The following is an 18,239-nucleotide window of genomic DNA, read 5'->3' as shown; positions in this document are numbered from 1 at the left end:
CTTACTATGCATACACTGAAGACAGACTTAAAAGAAGCTGGACTGTTCAGATGATGCAACTTCCGGTTCAAGGGTCAAACGGCGCCGTCGTCCAATCAGCCACGTCTCATGTTTCCCACTGGTACCTACCTTTTCCAGTAGGTTAATGTAATTGTGTTTTCCTTAATGTAGTTGCGATTTCCTTATTGTAGTTGCGCTTTTAGATTTTTAGTTGCAGTTTGCACTTCAGGGTCACCGTACATTTTGCATTAACAAATGATTAAACGCATAAAACACAACACCACATCAAGTGAAATTTGTTGTGAAGCGTTCTGAAATAATAGACCCTATAAACCACGGCAAGAGTGCAGCACGATAACTGTTCTGACTGGATGATCACGTTTCCCTCGTCTCATGAGGAAAACCTCCTCGCTGTCTGACCACTGCCAGTCAAAAATACTTAAGCATTTTAGCACATTTTTAATGCAGATTAATGGCTACATATATGGTAAATGGACTGTACTTGTATTTTTCAAGACAGGAGACTTGATAAAAGGGCTTTACACTACACTCAGTCATTCACCCATTCACACTCACACTGATGTGTGGCCAGCTACATTGTAGCCACAGCTGCCCCAGGCTCACTGACAGAAGCGAGGCTGCCATACACTGGCGCCAACGGGCCCCTTCACCTGCATCAGTAGACAATGCAGGGGAAGTGTCTTGCCCAAGGACACAAAGAAACTGAAAGCCAGCGGCTGGGCTTGAACCTTTAACCCTTTCGATTTCAGGGCAAACTCCTACACCCGACGCCACATCAAAGCCGGGCATACACTGTGCGATATTTTCAATCGTTGCACGCAGCTACAGGACAAACTCTACGACGAAACCAAAGGGTCTAAAAGTTCACAGCTCAAGATGCATGTTCTCACACTGTGCAGTGTGACACTCTGATGCGGTCTACCTGCTCGCACTGTACGTCCAAAAACCGCACGTCGGACTCGGCGTCGAGTTGGACTCGTCAATCTAGAAGAAGAACTCCCTTCTTTGCGTGTGTGCAGTGCTCAACGTTCTGGTAAATCGGCTGCTTCAACAGCCGGATTTGCCCAGGACCGCCTCGCGACGGCCGACTGAATTCTAAACATGTTGGATTTTCTCCGGACCTTACGATTCCTGATCAGGAGGGGGGCGCGGGAGGCTAATCGCCCCTCCTTACCCCCTTTATACTGCATGGCGCAGGATGCATGAGGAGGCTGAAACTTGGCCTGATCAAAAAATTCTCGCACGACTAGAAAATCTGCCCGAAGCGGGCAAAAATTGTACAGTGTATGCAAAGCTATAGCCTCCCTAGTATTGAATGAGAAATCACCATTTGATGGGTCTAAGAAAGGGAGCATTAGACCGACTCTTTATGAGTCCAAGAGTCTCTCCCTCGCAGCTGTAAGGAGATGGTAGCATTTAGCCGACAAGCGTACAGCTGCTGGTCAGTGAACTTTTCAACGCCATCAAAGAGTAAAGATGTATAATTAACTTTTTCAAAGCTCTTTAACAGAACATAAGATTTTACGGAGGAGACTTTGGAGGAGAAGCTCTTCTTTCCCACTGAATAATCTCTCTTTCAATGTTTAGGCCCATTTTACAGATCATATCAGGTTTCTTGCAAATGGATCTAAAATAATGTTCTGTTATAATCAGTAGGTCTAACTGTCCAAATTAGGATTTGAACCATTAAGACAATGCATTGCTGTAGGCAGAGTTTTATCAGAATGTCATGTATCTTAAAAAAAGGCCAATTTTTTTCAGAAATTAAATGTTTTAATTTTCTTTGCTTTTTGTAGTTTATGTCTCCAACAAATCCTTTGATTTTCTGCTAAACAACTAAAAAGTAATTGTAGCAAAAGTACTTTATGCTGTGCAATCAAAGCACAGTAGAGTCTTTAAATGGGGGCAGATTTGTTTAAAGTTGCTGCAGAAACGCGCTCTATTAAGCAACATGACCTGCAGTCGCAGTAAGCAAATAAGAGCAGCTGATTTTTGCTTCTGAGGAGCTCCTTTTTACCGCCGCCGCCCCCTGCTGTCAGGAAACATCAACATCCTGAATGTTTCTGGATATCTTTGCTCATTTGTTTTTGTGTCTTCAGACTGTGGAACCGTATCCAGGCTTCACTCCTCCATCTCCAACAACGGAACAACACACTCCAGTTCAGGCGAGGAACTCTGAACTGGACCAGAAAGCCAAAGCTATGAGACACCGGACGTAAGTACCGAGACATCTTATTTTACTACATTTTAATTTAAGGGCAGATTTCAGGTCAATCAAGGTTATTGAATAATATGTGAGACTCTGAGTCCTGCATGTTTTTAAGAGAGAAATCAACCTCAGGGTAAAGTGGGCGGGAGGTGCGAGAAGGAGAAAGGATGAAACAGAAGGTGTATAACAAAGAACATCAGGGATTTATGGAGGTGACAGGTTACTGACAGCTTTGAAAAGTGAGGACAGAGTTTATACATGAATGGGTAACTCTTATTTAATGCTCTTTTAATGCTCTTAGACATAATCTTAATGCCATCAACAAGTACCCATGACTTAATTTAAAAAATAATAATTTAATGACTTTTAATGACCCGTGGAAACCCTGGAGAAGGACAATTTTGTATGAGTTCAAAAAATTAGTTCTAATCATTATCTGTGTGTTCTGGACAAGCAAGAGGGATTTTGAGAGGAAGGCCTGCACTGCAAAAACTTTCTTGAAATAAGTAAAAATTTCTTAAATTAAGTGCATTTATCCTTAATTTAAGCAGGTAAATGGGATGTGTTACCATTGGAATAAGTATTTTTGCTCTTAAAATAAGATAATTAAATAATATGCACTTGAAATATGACATTGATATTGTATTTTTAATATTTTAAATGTAATTGGTCTTGTTCCATTGGCAAAATGCCTTACCTCCTCAATTTAAAAAATGCACTGATTTTAAGAAGAAATTACTTAATTAGATTTCTTTTTTTTTTTGCAGTGTGAAAGATGAGTTTCAGTAAATTAACCAAGAAGTGCATAAATAAGGCTGTAAGAGAAGAACAGATGGTTGATTTAAATTTCTGTTAAGAAGTACATCCAAAAAAACGGCGAGCTCTGATTGTTATTACTGCACTAAAACATACATTTTTTTAGGAACTCAGGCTAAACGGTTTATATAAATACTGAAATTAACTCGACATGTTGTTTGTATATTTTTTTTTTTACCACAAACCTTAAAAACCCTTTATATTCACCTCCAGCTGTTAAGAACAGCAGCGGGAAATCCCCGACAGGAAGGCGGCTGCAGAGAGCTGCTCTCAGTAAGACAGAAAAAAAAGAAAACAACAACAACGGTCCGTTTAGGTGTTTAATAAATATATGAATCAGGAAATTGTCTATATACCAAACCAAGTGATTCCTTTTCTCTACTTCAAAAAACTTTAGATTTTAAAAGGAAAAAATTTTCTATTTTTTAAAATATATATATATTTTTTTATTTAAAAGGTCAATGTATAACATGGATGCATAAAAACCCCATTTTATTTCAGTGTTAAATTCTGTTTAAGTAACAGATAATAATTAAAAATGTCTCCAGACCTTTAATGGTTTTTAAGTTTCTTTATTGGGACCCTGCTGACTTTTAATTGGTTACCCCTGATGTAGAGCGTCAAAGAAACTTGACCAGCACCCAGCGTTCAAATTTCGTAGTTTTTGACACCTAGTTCGTGTTCTGTGTGAACGCACCTTAAGGGATAAGATATAATTAAAGGCAACTTGGTGCAAGGAATTGTGTTTTCCTGTTTATTTTATGCGAGCCCTCTGAAAGAAAGCTTGGTAGTAGGATGTCATAAGGCTTAGTGAACTAGTAGGGCAGGACATCCGCATAACAGAGAAGGCAAATACCATGTTTTCTGATAATGAGACCATCAGAAGATACCAATTTTATATAAACAACAGAGGACCAATAACAGAACCTTGAGGACACCCAAAGATACATGAGAAATATCATAATTTAACCTTTTTATGTCGAACAAAACAAGAGGATTAGAACCAGGTCTAAGAGATGGCAGAGAAACCAAGCTGAGGATGATGATGATGATGATGATGATGATGATGATGATGATGATGATGATGATGATGATGTGGCTTTTTGTTCTCAGGTTTGTTCTGAACGAGCTCATTCAGACGGAAAAGGACTACGTCAAAGACCTGGGCACTGTGGTGGAGGTAAAGCTTCGACACTCGCACACCTCTGCTGTTAGCGGCACAATAGCTTCACCATCGGTGTTTGTGTCCCTGCAGGGCTTCATGAAGACGATCGAAGAGAAGGGGGTTCCAGACGACATGAAGGGAAAGGAGAAAATAGTATTCGGCAACATTCACAGGATCCATGACTGGCACAGAGAGTACGTCTCCCATGTTGATTTTAAATAATGGAGTAAAGAGAGTCTGTAGCAGCTGCTAACGTTCCTCTGATGCTTCTCAGCTTCTTCGTAGGAGAGCTGGAGAAATGTGTGGATGACACCGAGCTCCTCCCCGAACTCTTCATTAAACATGTAAGTAAAAGGAAAAGTTAGAAGGTTTGAGCTCTTTAATCCCTGTGATGACTGAGAAACGACCCGATGTCTGTGTTACAGGAGAGAAGACTGCACATGTACGTGGTTTACTGCCAGAATAAACCAAAATCTGAGTACATTGTAGCAGAATATGACAAATACTTTGAAGTAAGTACATTTTTTGTTATGTATTGTCTGAACTTTACAGAGTTTTATTTTTCCTAGAATACAAACGGACTCCCTGCAGCACTTTTTACCTTTTTTACCTGCTCATATCCTCCCAGAATAGTTGCTTATATCGTCCAAAGCCTCTAACCAAACCGTCTATGTGTCGCTGTTATTCTGCTTTCCAGGGAATCCAGCAGGAAATTCACTCCAAGCTTTCCGTCAGTGACTTCCTCATCAAACCCATCCAGAGAATCACCAAATATCAGCTGCTGCTGAAGGTACCAAGCATTCAAACCGCAGGAATCTGTTTAATAGCTTTTTAACTGCGGCCTGGCAGAGTTTGCTCATTATTTTCCTTAGTCTAGAGACACGGTGCTAATAAACGTGTAGCTGCATCTGAACTGGTTTTGCCATATGGGGCCCCGTTTGTAAAGTTAAGCAGTCAAAATTTGACAGGGGGGTTAATTTTTCCAAGTTATTTTTTCACTATGTAAATCATTCATTTCTAAAAATCTTACTTTGTTAAATAAATATTTAGCTCCAAACTAAATATTTAATATATATATAAATAAATATAAATATTTATTTAATATATATATAAATAAGTTAAGCAGTCAAAATTTACAGGGGGGTTAATTTTTCCAAGTCATTTTTTCACTACGTAAATCATCCATTTCTAAAAATCTTACTTTGTTAAATAAATATTTATTTGATAAATAGATATTTAGTTTGTTAAATAAATATTTAGCTCCAAACTAAATATTTATTTTGCAAATTAAATATTTAGTTTTTTTTAAATACATATTTAGCTCCGAACTAAATATTTAGTTTGCAAATTAAATAATTAGTTTTTTTAAATAAGTATTTAGCTCCAAATAATATATTAATTTAACAAACTAAATATTTATCTCCAAACTAAATATTTAGCGTGTTAAATAGATATTTAGTTTGTTAAATAAATATTTAGCTCCAAACTAAATATTTAGTTTGCAAATTAAATATTTAGTTTTTTAAAATATTTAGCCCCAAAAAACCCCCTTATTTTTCTCTTAAAAGACACTAAATAACCAAAAATATTGCTCCTAATTTTTGACTGCTTAACTTTACAAACGGCACATTATAATCCTATCGTCATGAACGGTAAACTACGATTTATGGAGTGTTATCCACTGTCTTACGACGCCTTGCAAAAGCATTCATACCCTTTAGCCTTTCACATTTTCTATTTCTGAGCACAAACTCTATAAGGATTTGATGTGATGAACTACATCAAAGTGAGACATCGTGAGGTGGATGCAGAGATGAATGGTTTTCTTCATTTTTTTCATTTTAAATACATTTATATTCCTCCCCTTTTAATTTCAAATAGAGGGGTTGGATTTTATATTCCTCCCCTCTGAGTAGATGCAGGATAGAACCACATTTAAACAACCTGCAATTAAAGTTGAAAGGTCTCCAACAGTTTTGCACATCTAGTGATTTAAATTAACACCTGTTCTTTTTTCACAGAACAGATCAAGTAGATAGAAAACATTTAAGAGCCTTTCTTTAAATCTAAAATCTAGGACTGGGTTCAGGTCTGGAGCCGGTCTGAGTCTCCGTCCCGTTCGCAGAGGAATGAATAGAGCTTGGTTTATTGTTTTATAACCTACTGTAACTCTGCTTTAAAATGATCTGCAACTTTGTTCTTGACCTTTCTGCAGTGTTCCTTGTTTTTATGATGCTGATTGTTCACTAATCACATTCCACACTGCTTCATTTCTAAAGTCCTTAGAAAAGTGCTGATCAGAGAGCTATAAAAATAGATAAAAGGAATAAAACGGGAATAAAAGGACTGACTTAATAAATGGGAGCTGCATGAAATAAGCAGGGAAAACGACCCAACTCAGAAATAAACAGTGACTTCTAGCTGTCAGAGATGGTTGCTTACAAAGAAAACTTCATTTATACTCCAAACTTTCAGACTTAAAATCCTTAAGAATAAAAGTTTTGTACACCACAGATCTTTGATTAACTGCAGGGATCTTTGATGGAAAGCGGCTCCAGAGAAGCAGCAGGGGGAGAATTTAAAGTCTGTTTAAGACGCTTTAATTTTTAAGGTGTCACACTTTGAAAGCTCGGATGTTGAAGAAAAGACGGACAGGTGAAGGAACAGCTGATCTGAGGGGGGAACGTAACAGCCAAGATCCACGAATTCCAGAAACCGATTGGAGCTGGTTCAGCCAAACTAGCCTCCAGCCTTCCTAGTAGCCTTCCCCACATAGCGGGATGGGTGTGATGTCATTTTTCATCTCTGATACAAACTGTGGATCGAAGGACTCGTTTCATCTCTGGGTTTTTATAAACCCATCTTTGATCAGTTAGTGGAAGAAGAATCGAATCAATCTGTTCAGTTATTTCCTCTGATTTATAAGATAGATTTACTTAATAATGCTGCCTGCTATCATCAGCTTCTGATCATCAGTTGCTACGGTAACTGTGCCAGGATGTTAAACGCAGACATTCTTTTCCCCAGCAACACACCCATCCATCAGGGTTAAATGAGGTATTTAGTCCCTGCAGAGGAACTGGATGTCCTTCATGGTCAGATGAGCTCGTTGCACCTCATCAGGGGAAAACCCAAGAGGAAACCCATTTAGCCCTCTGAACTTGTCTTTCAAAGAGCCGATTTTTGACATGTATGCATTAACACAACAACAATGGCCGACTTCAAAGCTGCCGTTTTGTTTAAGAATCTAGGCTTTAGAAGTTGTTGGATTTATTTTGGCTTTTACACAAACTCATTCTCTACCTGTATGGCAGCATCACTGCCCCACCTGCTGGTGTGTCAGGAGTATTACATCCCTTGTTACGGCTCCTTTTACACTGTGGATGACACACCAGACCCAGATTATGCTGGTTTGATTCCTCCGTAGCTGGAACACACTCTTCAGTCACATTTAGAATATTTGAATTTGTAAAAGAAAATAAAAATATTACATAATAATTATATTTTTATTTAAAAAAAATGACCCACAATTTTTTTGGGTTCATCAAGGGTATGAATACTTTTTCAAAGTGCTAATGTTTTGTGTGTCACTGTGTAAATTTTGAGCCGTTTCTCCTCAGGACTACCTGAAGTACAGCAGCAAGGCAGGAATGGACTGTAAACAAATTGAGGTAATCCAAGATTCTGCATCCAGAATGTGTAAATATGTCTCCTGAAAAGAGAAAAGTATTTATCCTGCCTGAAGAACAATGAAAGCCTCTGTTGTTACAGAAAGCCGTGGAGCTGATGTCCGAGGTGCCTAAACTGTGCAATGACATGATGAATCTGGGCCGGCTGCAGGGATACGATGTGCGTTTTCACACCAACGTTTTCACCTCCGCTGCATAGCCGGAGGCTCTCTGAAGGTCGGGTTTTTAAAGCCATCCCGTTTGTCTCTGCAGGGAAATCTGACCAATCAGGGCAAACTGCTTCAGCAGGAAACCTTCTTCGTCACCGAGCAGGACGCGGGTGTCCTCTCACGGTCCAAAGAACGCAGAGTCTTTCTCTTTGAGCAAATCGTCATCTTCAGTGAGCTGCTCAGGAAAGGCTCGTCCACTCCTGGCTACCAGTTCAAGAAGAGCATCAAGGTGGGTGGATGATGCAGATAATCGGGTGAAACTTATTGATCTTAAAGGAGCTCAGAGCACAAAGCGGTATTTTCTCCCACAGGTGACCAATCTGGGCCTGGATGAGATGGTAGATAACGACCCCTGCAAGTTTGTCCTGTTCTGTCGTGGCTCGTCGGAGCGTTTCACTTTGCAGTCTGCAAATGTCGACATCAAGCAGGTGTGGGTCCAGCACATCAAGAACATCCTGGATGCTCAGAACGACTTCCTGTCAGGTATGGACGCCCAGCCCATCCAAAAACACAAAACATTGAACCTCTGTGAAATTACATAAAGGACAACTCACCCCAAAATCACAAACTGTGTATCAGGATTAGATCCTCCTTCAAAGATCCTATAAGATCCATCAGAAACTGTAGAAGGGCAAAGTAATTCAGTTTATCAGGGTCAGAAAAAAGCTGTAATACTTTGTCTGCAGTTAAACAAAAACCACCAACTCTAACCTTTATGTGTTTGCAGCTCTGCAGTCTCCCATCATCTACCAGCAGGGTCAGAATAAAGAGGTCAGCTCCTCTCTGATCAGACGGCCTTCCTCATCAGGGAACCGGCCATCATCATCCTCCCACAGCCGGCCTTCCTCAGCCCTCGGCTTCAGTGAGAAGGACCTGGAGAGAGGGAAGAGCCCTTTGAAAGTTTCTACCTCTAACGGCGGCTCATCTAGCTTTGAGGCCAGCGTAAGTTCCTGCATCTATCTGTCTGTCTGTCCATCCATCCATCCATCCATCCATCTGAACTGTGGTGTTCCATCTGCTTTTAAATTTCCCATCCCATGGTGATAGCATGATGTGTAAACAGTCTAAGGAACCGAGCCCGGTACGGTTAATTGATCCAAGCTCGGTCCGAACTCTGCACAAATCACTTTTCATAGGGTAGTGTAAATGGGGCTACTGTTTGCCTGCTCATTTGATCTATGAGCTGCTGGATTTTAGTTTGGGATCATTTTAACGAGACATGGTGTCATCTTTGACCTGCTTATTGGATTTGAAGCCAAAGTGTCATTAACAGGTACAACCAGCATTAGCCAAACGGCTCCACAGCATTGCGCTGCCACCGCTGTGCTCAGCTGTTGGTGGAATGTTCTCAGCAGTGATTCCTTCCCAGTATATTATTCTCCAGATGATATTTCACTCGTTGATGTAGCCGTTCTTCCTCACCTCCTCCTCTGCCTCCTGTCCTCAGCACGATGACGGCGGCTGTAACGGTCTCTACTCCACCATGCGGGTCACTCAGGACTACTCTGCGCTCAAAGAGAACGAGATCTGCGTCAGCAGAGGAGACATCGTCCAAGTCCTGGCCACCAATCAGCAGAACATGTACCTCGTTTTCCGGCCAGCCGACAGCCAATCACCGGAGGCCGAGGGCTGGCTGCCGGGCCACGTTCTGGGCCCGCCCACAAAGCCCATAAAAGACTCTTTCTCCACTTCCTCCTTCCCAGCCGCTGTGGCAGACGCCAACAACATCAAGTAAGTCCACCCCCCCCCAGCAGACAGACACCACTGGACTGGATGAGCAGGGTGGAAGCTCCATCTGCCTGGTTTGGTTTGGGTTGTTTTTCTTGAGTGGGCTCCTAACTCCTCACTGCCTGTGTCCTCGCCTCCTAATTCCTCACCTCCCCCCCTCCTGCTGTTCTCAGTTTGGACAGAAGGATTTCCACTGGGAAGTCCACTCCATGTGGCCTGAAAGCAAACTAAAACACACACTGATCCCTCAGTAAAACATGTAGCTGACTCTGACCCAGGTGTCCATGTGGAGCTAAAACCGGACTTTTTTTCAGTTCTAACAAACTGCTTCTTTTGTACCTTTTTTTTTTTTTTTTTTTTTTTTTTTACTGTTTTTGTTGTTTGTTTTTTTGTTTTTTTTTGGACAGAATAAAAGTCACCTGGCCTTTCAGGTGGATTCTGTTCTCCGTAGAGGAGAAGATTGATTTTGTTGTCTGTGGCAATCTGTAAACATTTTTGTTGATTCTTGTTTTCCTTCTTGTTAATTATTATTTTATTTCTTAGACAAAGTTGGATTTTTTTCCTGCTTTGTGTTGATTTTTGTTCACTGTACAGAGTTCATTTTGTTATATCTGACTGAGGCTCTAGAACATTCCTGTTAAAAAAAAAAGCCATTTGCACTATATATGAAGATAAAAAAATATGAATGAATTCAGGCTGTGCAATATGTTTGATTCAGCGGCAGCGCTCAGCTTTGTTCTGTCCGTAGTCTGATAAGGATTTTAGCTGTTTTTTTCTTTTTGTTTTGTTTTTTTAAATATGTAAAATAAAGCTTTTGGATATAAGCATGAGTTAGTGCAGAAGCGTGAAGGTGAACATGTTTTGTTCTGCTTTAGAATGAAGATGGTATGTAGTTTTTAATATTTGTAAATAAATAAGAGCAAATCGAATATCTGCCTGAATTTCTGCACACAGCAACTATATTTAATTTATTAAATCTGAGAGAAGCTTTATAGGCCCAGCATGGTTTCACTGCCTGTGTTCCTCACTCTGGTGGCTGCAGGTCAAATCACCTCCCAAACATTTCCTACCTTTACCTGTAGGTCAGGTCCTCGCCTAACCGACTGATTCAGGTTCTAAGCAGAAACTCCAGCCATGAAGAACATCGATATGAGCTTAAATAATCAAAGATGCACAGTTAAGGTCACCAATCTGCTTATATTCTACTGTGGGAACAACAGCAGGACATTGTTTGATTTGATCTAAAATAATACCTCATATTTATTCAAGTTAAACTAGCATCAATAAAAGCATGTAAGTATATAATTCCAGCATGGTTTTTTCTAAGTATGAAATGCACGGTGATGACCTGACCTGGAGCCATCTGAGGTTTATTCAGAGATAGAAGTGTGACTGTCTGCACTGTTTACTTCTGTTTTGTTTTGTTTCTGTAGTGGCTTTTTTTTGGTTCAGTTTGTCTTTGAGTTGATACTAACCTCCACGGTTTGACACTCCACAAGAAAGGCAACCATCAGACTACAGCATAAAAAAATCAGAGCTAAGCTTTGTTTTTTTGCTTGTTTTTTTTCTTGACCCCAAAAATGAAGATTTGAATCTTTGGAGGCCAAAACTAATTCCACTAAAATGTGTGCGCCATCTCCTGGACGAGAAATGCTTCGTTTGAAGCTTCACCTTATTTTAAAAAAAGAAAATCAAGAATTAAGTTTTATTCAGGTAACAAAGAACATCATTTGAGCCACATTATAAACAGATTTTAAAAAAAGAAATCCAGGTCTGGTGTATTTCAGTCCCATTACTGCCTCTATTATTAACATCATGATGATAAAAAGCAGCTGATCCTTTATTTGTGATTCAGAGAAATTGCAGCTTTCCTCATCCTAAACCAGGATGTGTCGACAGTGGAGAGGAATGGACCGAACCTTCAGCAGAACCGGGCTCGGTTTGCGCTGCCAATCCGGGGAAAGGAAGCTTAGTCAGAGCTTCAAAGAAACTGACTCTAGCAAAACATTCATGGGTTTATGGACTAAAGGGAAACGATTGCAGGTGAAAAGTACATTTCTGAGGATAATCTCAGTAAAAGGGTTTCAGGCATTTATAGAAGTATCTGACAAAGTAGATAGAACGAGGAATAAGCCTCTTTTTTTTAGAGACGTTTTGTTCATAACAGTAAAGTGGTGTAAAATGTCCACATTTAGGAGTGATAATATTTTATATATATATATATATATATATATATATATATATATATATATATATATATATATATAAATTAAACATTTTAGTCCCTAATGCGTCCTGTTAGAGGTTCTGTTTGGAACCTGTTGTTTAGGACTTTTTTGTCTACAAGGAAAATCCAATTCCAGTTGTTTCAGGTTTAGATAATGCCTTTTTGAAACTGAGCTCACAGCACCTTTTTTTTAAATCTGACTCCATTATGTCTGAAACCGATTTCAGTCAGTTTTTTTTTACCTAACATTTTTTTATGATGTTTACCTGTTGGTAGCTCACACCTGGTTGCCTCTAATTAATGCGTAGTAATTAAAATAAAGACCACTGAGTATTTATACCACTTCAAATCTGTACAATTCCGACCGGAGCTTTAACTACAGAATGAATGTAGATTTTCTATAATGGCCATCAGGAAGCGGTTCGCACGAGAACTAAAAAAGATAGTTTACCCAAAATAAAAGCCTGAAAAGTGTGGAGGTCATTTATTTTTGCTCTGTTTAATCTTGATACCCCAAAATGAAAGCCAGTGCAACAAGCTGCCTTCAGACGCGCCCTGACTGGTAAATGGAGTCCATCTTTGTGAAATCAACAGTATGAGAGAGGAGGCGTGTTCACAGTTTGCCGTATATAGAGACGAGTACTATGCAGCAAAAAACGGAAGCATGTTTAAAACGCTGCACAGGAGAGGCAGCTGAACATACCATCCACAAGATACATGGAGGTGGTGGCATCATGCTGAGGGGATGTTTGTCTTCAGCAGTGGACTGCCAGCTGCTTTGTACATGAAAAAAAAGAGATTTAAAATGGAAATGTCTTCAATGTGGGGGGATTTATTTTCAACCTTTTGTCCTTTTTTCTTCACTTTAAAGCTGGCAGCTACTTTCTCTTAATTTATCACCTAAAATTCAATGAAATCCAGTTACCAGGTATAGTTTGAAATGTTCAGACTATACTGGCAGTTTCCTAACCTTGCTATTAAACAGAGATTCTCTTTTTCCTTTAGTTCCTATAAATCAGAAGAAAAATATCCTTTGTTTAAGTTACAACCACTTTTTGAAAAGAATCATTGTAAATATAATCGTCAGGTTCTAAATCACAACATATTTTACACCATCACTGTTTAATGAACCAAACCAGAGCAAAATGAAAAAGCTTTCTCTGGAAGCTAAGAACAAAGCCTTAATGCCAAGCAGTTCCTTCTATAAAAGCCAGTTTGGGCAAACGGCCGGTCTGAAGCGTGGAGGTACGGCATCTGGAACGCTCTTTTCCTTTACAGCTGAGCTCTGTTTTTCCTCTACACTCATCAATTCTGTCACCCAACAATATCCAGAGTAATAAAAAGTAAGATTTCCTCAGTCTGTGCTTTAACACAGCCACTTTTAGGGGGGTTAGGACCATGAACAGCCTGGACACAGTAATGCTATTGATTCTTTAAATTTTCATAGGAGGTTTACAAAAAATAAAATCACTTAGTTGTTCAATCATTTGGGAAAAGCCCAGATGATGAAAAGTCATTTACAGCATGGAGGTCAGACTGAGCGTCTATGGTTGTGATTTAGGGCACGACCTCAAACACACCTTTTCCCGACTCAAAATAATGTACGCCGGTCACTGACCGTGACCAAGGCACCTTACAGTAGAACTGCCTTCAGTCCCTGGACAGGCATTACTATTATCATCGTGGTGGGCCACTTCTTTGATTTTATTTGGTTTGCTCAGCAGAGGTTTCAAGTAACGAAGTACAAATACTTTGTTACTGTACTTAAGTACACTTTTTAGGTATCTATACTTTACTCCACTACTTATTTTTCTTCCTACTTCAGACTTCTATTCATTACATTTTCACACAAGTATCTGTACTTTCTATTACTTATATTTTAAAACAAACGTTACTCGTTACTCTTGGCTTCGGTTTAATGTTTATAAATATTTATTTCACGTCATGTGCTCCATCCAATGCAGATCATTGGCTCCATCCACATCTAGTGAAAACTAGGGTAATTGGATGACTCATATAACGCAAACACTCATTGGTTAGCTAAAGGAAATCATCAGAAGCAAGCAGGTGTTCTTCAAACTGCTAACGTGAATTGTCTATGCCATGCTACAATGTGGGATTCAGAAAAAGATGTTGAAATGTCTGAAAGGTCGGACACAGGCCAGAGCGTATCGGGAGAAGGAGACCAACAAGATCTCCGTCATCCTTGGCCCTATCTCAAAGAATTTTTCTAAATAGTCAAAAATTGAGCTTTCAATTCATATAGTGGCATCTGGCTGTTTTTTTTAAAGGTTACTTTATACTTTTATACTGTAAGTAGTTTTTGGAGCACATACTTTTTCATTTTTACTTTAGTAAAGAGGTCAAGTTGATACTTCAACTTTTACCAGAGTGTTTTTAAACTGCAGTATACTTTTGACATCACTGTTGCTCAGGCTACCTGTAAGCCCACAGGCCGCCGAATGTTGAAAGGGCAATATTATTGCCATTACTGTTAATAAATGGTAGAAATTTTACACAACCGGTACTAAAATGTCACCGGGAATGGTATTGGGGGGGTCATTTAAAAAGGGGGATGATTTTTAAGTTTTTTTTAAGAAGCGGATACCATCCCCCCTTAACTCGAATACTGTGTAGGATTAAAAGAAATAAAACTTTTTTTAAGTCTGGTCAACCTCTGGTTGGCTCCTAGTTGTTCTAGTCTTCTTTAGGAACAAAGAGCCTCGGGAGGAGTCTAAATATTGAACAGACTCCAGCCATCCGTCAGGAGGTTGATGGTCAGACAATATAAGTTGCATAAGGATGAAACGGTCAGTCAGTATAGTGTATATTATAGGTTAGAGTTAAGAAGGTGTGTTGATCAAAGCGTTCTTGCATCTTTAGAGCAATTTTAAGGCACTTTAGTGAAAACGGTTCACTTTAAATGAATCGTTGGTGTTTTTACTCATCATCTTTCTCTGATATTGCAACTTGTTTGAAGATCTGAACCAATTATTCAACCATAATGCAGCTAAACATCTAATGGACAATGATCCAGAAAGCATGAGCAAATCTACAGCTGAGGGACTGAAATGTGCTGGAATGTTCCAGATTTCTTAACCCCTCAGTGAGCTGAAGTAAAGCTCCATTAAGACTGGTTTAAATTTGCTCCACAACATGGTTAATAATACAGATGTTTAATAATGGCCCCTAAATGCATGGCGGCTAAGATCCGTTGTTTATAGAGACTCTAGGATACTTTTTAACGTTTTAAAAGCACAAATAACAACAGATGAATACATTTTCTTTTTAAACCTGTGACTATTTAAAAGAACAGCATAATGAACAAGCTGTACTGCAAACTGAATAACTGAAGTCAAAACTTAAGCAGAAACTGATTAACTCAAAAAAATTGGAGTCAACTAAATCAACTTTTCTACATTAGGAGGAACTATGAAAATGTTATCTTAAGTGTATAATTGTTAGGGTTGTTAAGTTTCCCCAACTTTAACCTATGAAGAAATAAACAAAGACAGTGTAAGATTTTTCCTGACTGGGCTTTGCAAAGGGAAAATACACAGAGCTTTGGGATCTCTCTGTGCATCTTCGTCTTGCTCCACGCTAGCAGGCTTATTTATTCAGCAGTCAACACATTACAACAGCAGGTGTTAGTTTCGATTACGCAATCTCTTAGACATAGCATGAACTTTTAAGATAGGGAACATGTCTGGTTTCAGTATACACTTTTACAAAAGGTGTTGTGGGTCATGAACTTCCCTTTCTATCTTTCTCAAATGAAAAACAGGAACTTCTGTGCTTCATTCTCGCAAAACATTTGACCATCTTATGACCTGCATACTGATGACAGTACCATAGAAAAACAAATGATTTAAAAGCAATATAAAAGATATAAATGAATAAAATGATAAAAACAATAGAAATCATGATAACTCCAACAATATTTTTGTTTCAAAGAGTCAACTTTAAAGATTAAACATTTTGATTTAATGTTTAGTTGTTCTTTTTAAGTTCAGATTACTAAACAGTTATTGCAACCAATTATAAAAGAACTATTAGGCTTATAAATATTCTGTAATTTACAGTTAAAAAAATGTGTTTGGTTGACAGAGGAGGTAAAACAATGTCTGTGTTTATATCTCAGTTAAATGAAGAGACTGTGGTGTGACTTTTGTTCCATTATCGTTGCAAGCAAAGAGCATTTTTTGTGATTGGAAATCTGAAAACAAAAAAAAAAAGGTTTTTAAAGGAAACTTTTTCTTAGATTTTTATTATATATAAAATTTTACTTTCTTAAATTTCCCTTTTTTAGATTGAGTTTTAGGACTAGCATTCTTTTAAAATGCATTTGACAGTTTTCATTCTCTTCACTTCAACACCAAAAGAGTTGCTCACTCTTTACCGATAGAAATGTTGCTAACGTCCTACAGACCAACAGCAATATGTCTTCTCACCACCACCAGAGGAGAGCATGTCCTAGAAATTAAGACAATGCAATCTGTAAAACTGTTTGAAAAGAGAAAAAAAAATAGCATTTCTAAATATATACGTGGTAAAATAAATAACAAAATAAATAAAATAAGGTGAAAATGGAAATAAGATCTGCACAGGATGGATTGCTAGTCTATTAAAACCCACATAACTAAGGTGGCTGGTGCCATTTTACTGAGTGTTAATGTGATATTTATTATTCTAACAGACACCATTGACCATGGTAACATTAACCAACAGCAGTTTTCACACTTATTGCTAATTGCTCTATGTCTCGGTCTAATGTTGATCTGAACAAGGTCTCACCATTTAAAGAACTTTTCATATCGACTTAAATACATTATCTTATTGAGGACTTTTGTGCAAAATTTAAAACACTTATTTAGGATTTGTTTTCAGTTAAAACCTTTCAATACACTAAATGTTTGGTTTTACTATCTAATAGAAAGGTTTGTTTTTAAAATGTTATTAAGGACCTCAATGACTCAGAATGATTGGTGCTTAAACTTGCAGAAGAGAAATGTGACCTTTTAGATTTTTCCTGTTGAACATCTGCCTGATGATTGGACATCAAGAGCTGCAACATCCACAGGAGATACACTGCAAAAATGATCTAAAAATCAGTAAAAAAAAGTCTTAAATTAAAGGTACTTACCTTTCAGTTGAGTAGGTAAATAAGATGATCTGCCAATGGAGTGAGTAGTTTTGCTCTTAGAATAAGATAAATAAAATGCACTTGAATTAAGACAATGCAATACTTTTTTAGAACTTTTTTTAATGTAAATTGTCTTTAGGAATTTAAGACAAAAAGGCTCTCATTTAAAAAAAAATACTTATTTAGATTTAAAGTTTTGCAGCGTATTATTACATCCAATTCAATTCAGTTTATTTATATAGCACCAATTCACAGCACATGTCATCTCAAGGCACTTTCCAGTTCACCAGATCATCCAGTCAAATTGATTCAAAGTTTTCTATCCAAGGATCCAGCAGCAAACCAGGCTCTGGGGATCACAGCCCTGTATGCCTGATCTCCTTGAATGTTTAAAATCAACAATGTACATCATCTTATCAGAAGCAAAGTAAAAACAAATTGATGTCTCTAAAATAAATATTAATATTAACTCTGAACTGTAGAGCAGGGAGCAGAGTAAATAGTCTGATGACCAAATTACCTGCAGTTTAAAACATTAAACTGATGATCAGGACAACAGTTTTCTTCATTTTATGTCCAGTGAAAACAAAAAACACTTGTAAGATTTTCACTCTTTAATCTCACAGAGCAGAACAAGATGCTTTCTGGAACCTGATTTAGATCAACTTTTGTAACTAATACAAGATATCTACCATGAACCTTTCTTAAAATCAACTAGGAAACACAATTTTTTATATTTCAAAAAAATGACTGTTAGCTCTGAGACAAATGTCTTCAAAGATGTTTCCTACAAAGCCGGATGGTGAATCTGCTTTAAGCTACATGGATGATTATCCAGCATTGCTACATTGCAACAGAGAGCATCGGGGGTGAATAGCTGACATCCCTTAACATGCTCCCTAAAGCAGCTTCTCCTCCTTTAACAAACTTGCATTATAATAAAACATGAGCAGACTGATTGGTGGCATCTTCAGCAGAACTTGCCATCTTTGCAAAACTTGATGGAATAAAAATGGCGGCTTTTAAAGAGAC

The 18,239-nt window shown here is 38.3% G+C and overlaps 1 protein-coding gene across 3 annotated transcripts in view; it reads left to right on the top strand.

Moving 5' to 3' along the window:
- The window catches only part of kalrna (kalirin RhoGEF kinase a), a 285,539-nt gene that overhangs the window by 254,483 nt on the left and 12,817 nt on the right, over positions 1 to 18,239 (top strand). For 2 of the 3 annotated variants that reach the window (XM_038301435.1, XM_038301434.1), the window contains 12 exons: positions 2,121 to 2,236; positions 4,160 to 4,226; positions 4,302 to 4,405; positions 4,486 to 4,555; positions 4,637 to 4,723; positions 4,909 to 5,001; positions 7,832 to 7,882; positions 7,983 to 8,060; positions 8,153 to 8,338; positions 8,421 to 8,592; positions 8,837 to 9,051; positions 9,557 to 9,840. In XM_038301435.1, coding sequence (XP_038157363.1) covers positions 2,121 to 2,236; positions 4,160 to 4,226; positions 4,302 to 4,405; positions 4,486 to 4,555; positions 4,637 to 4,723; positions 4,909 to 5,001; positions 7,832 to 7,882; positions 7,983 to 8,060; positions 8,153 to 8,338; positions 8,421 to 8,592; positions 8,837 to 9,051; positions 9,557 to 9,840 — 1,523 coding nt within the window. Of the gene's footprint in view, positions 1 to 2,120; positions 2,237 to 4,159; positions 4,227 to 4,301; positions 4,406 to 4,485; positions 4,556 to 4,636; positions 4,724 to 4,908; positions 5,036 to 5,080; positions 5,211 to 7,831; positions 7,883 to 7,982; positions 8,061 to 8,152; positions 8,339 to 8,420; positions 8,593 to 8,836; positions 9,052 to 9,556; positions 9,841 to 18,239 lie in introns of those variants that run through there. The other variant, XM_038301436.1, reaches the window with a different exon arrangement.

The sequence above is a fragment of the Cyprinodon tularosa genome, unplaced genomic scaffold, assembly GCF_016077235.1.
Source record: "Cyprinodon tularosa strain WSP-4 unplaced genomic scaffold, ASM1607723v1 ctg467, whole genome shotgun sequence".
Classification (NCBI taxonomy): domain Eukaryota; kingdom Metazoa; phylum Chordata; class Actinopteri; order Cyprinodontiformes; family Cyprinodontidae; genus Cyprinodon; species Cyprinodon tularosa.
This window is presented reverse-complemented; position numbering and strand designations above follow the sequence as displayed.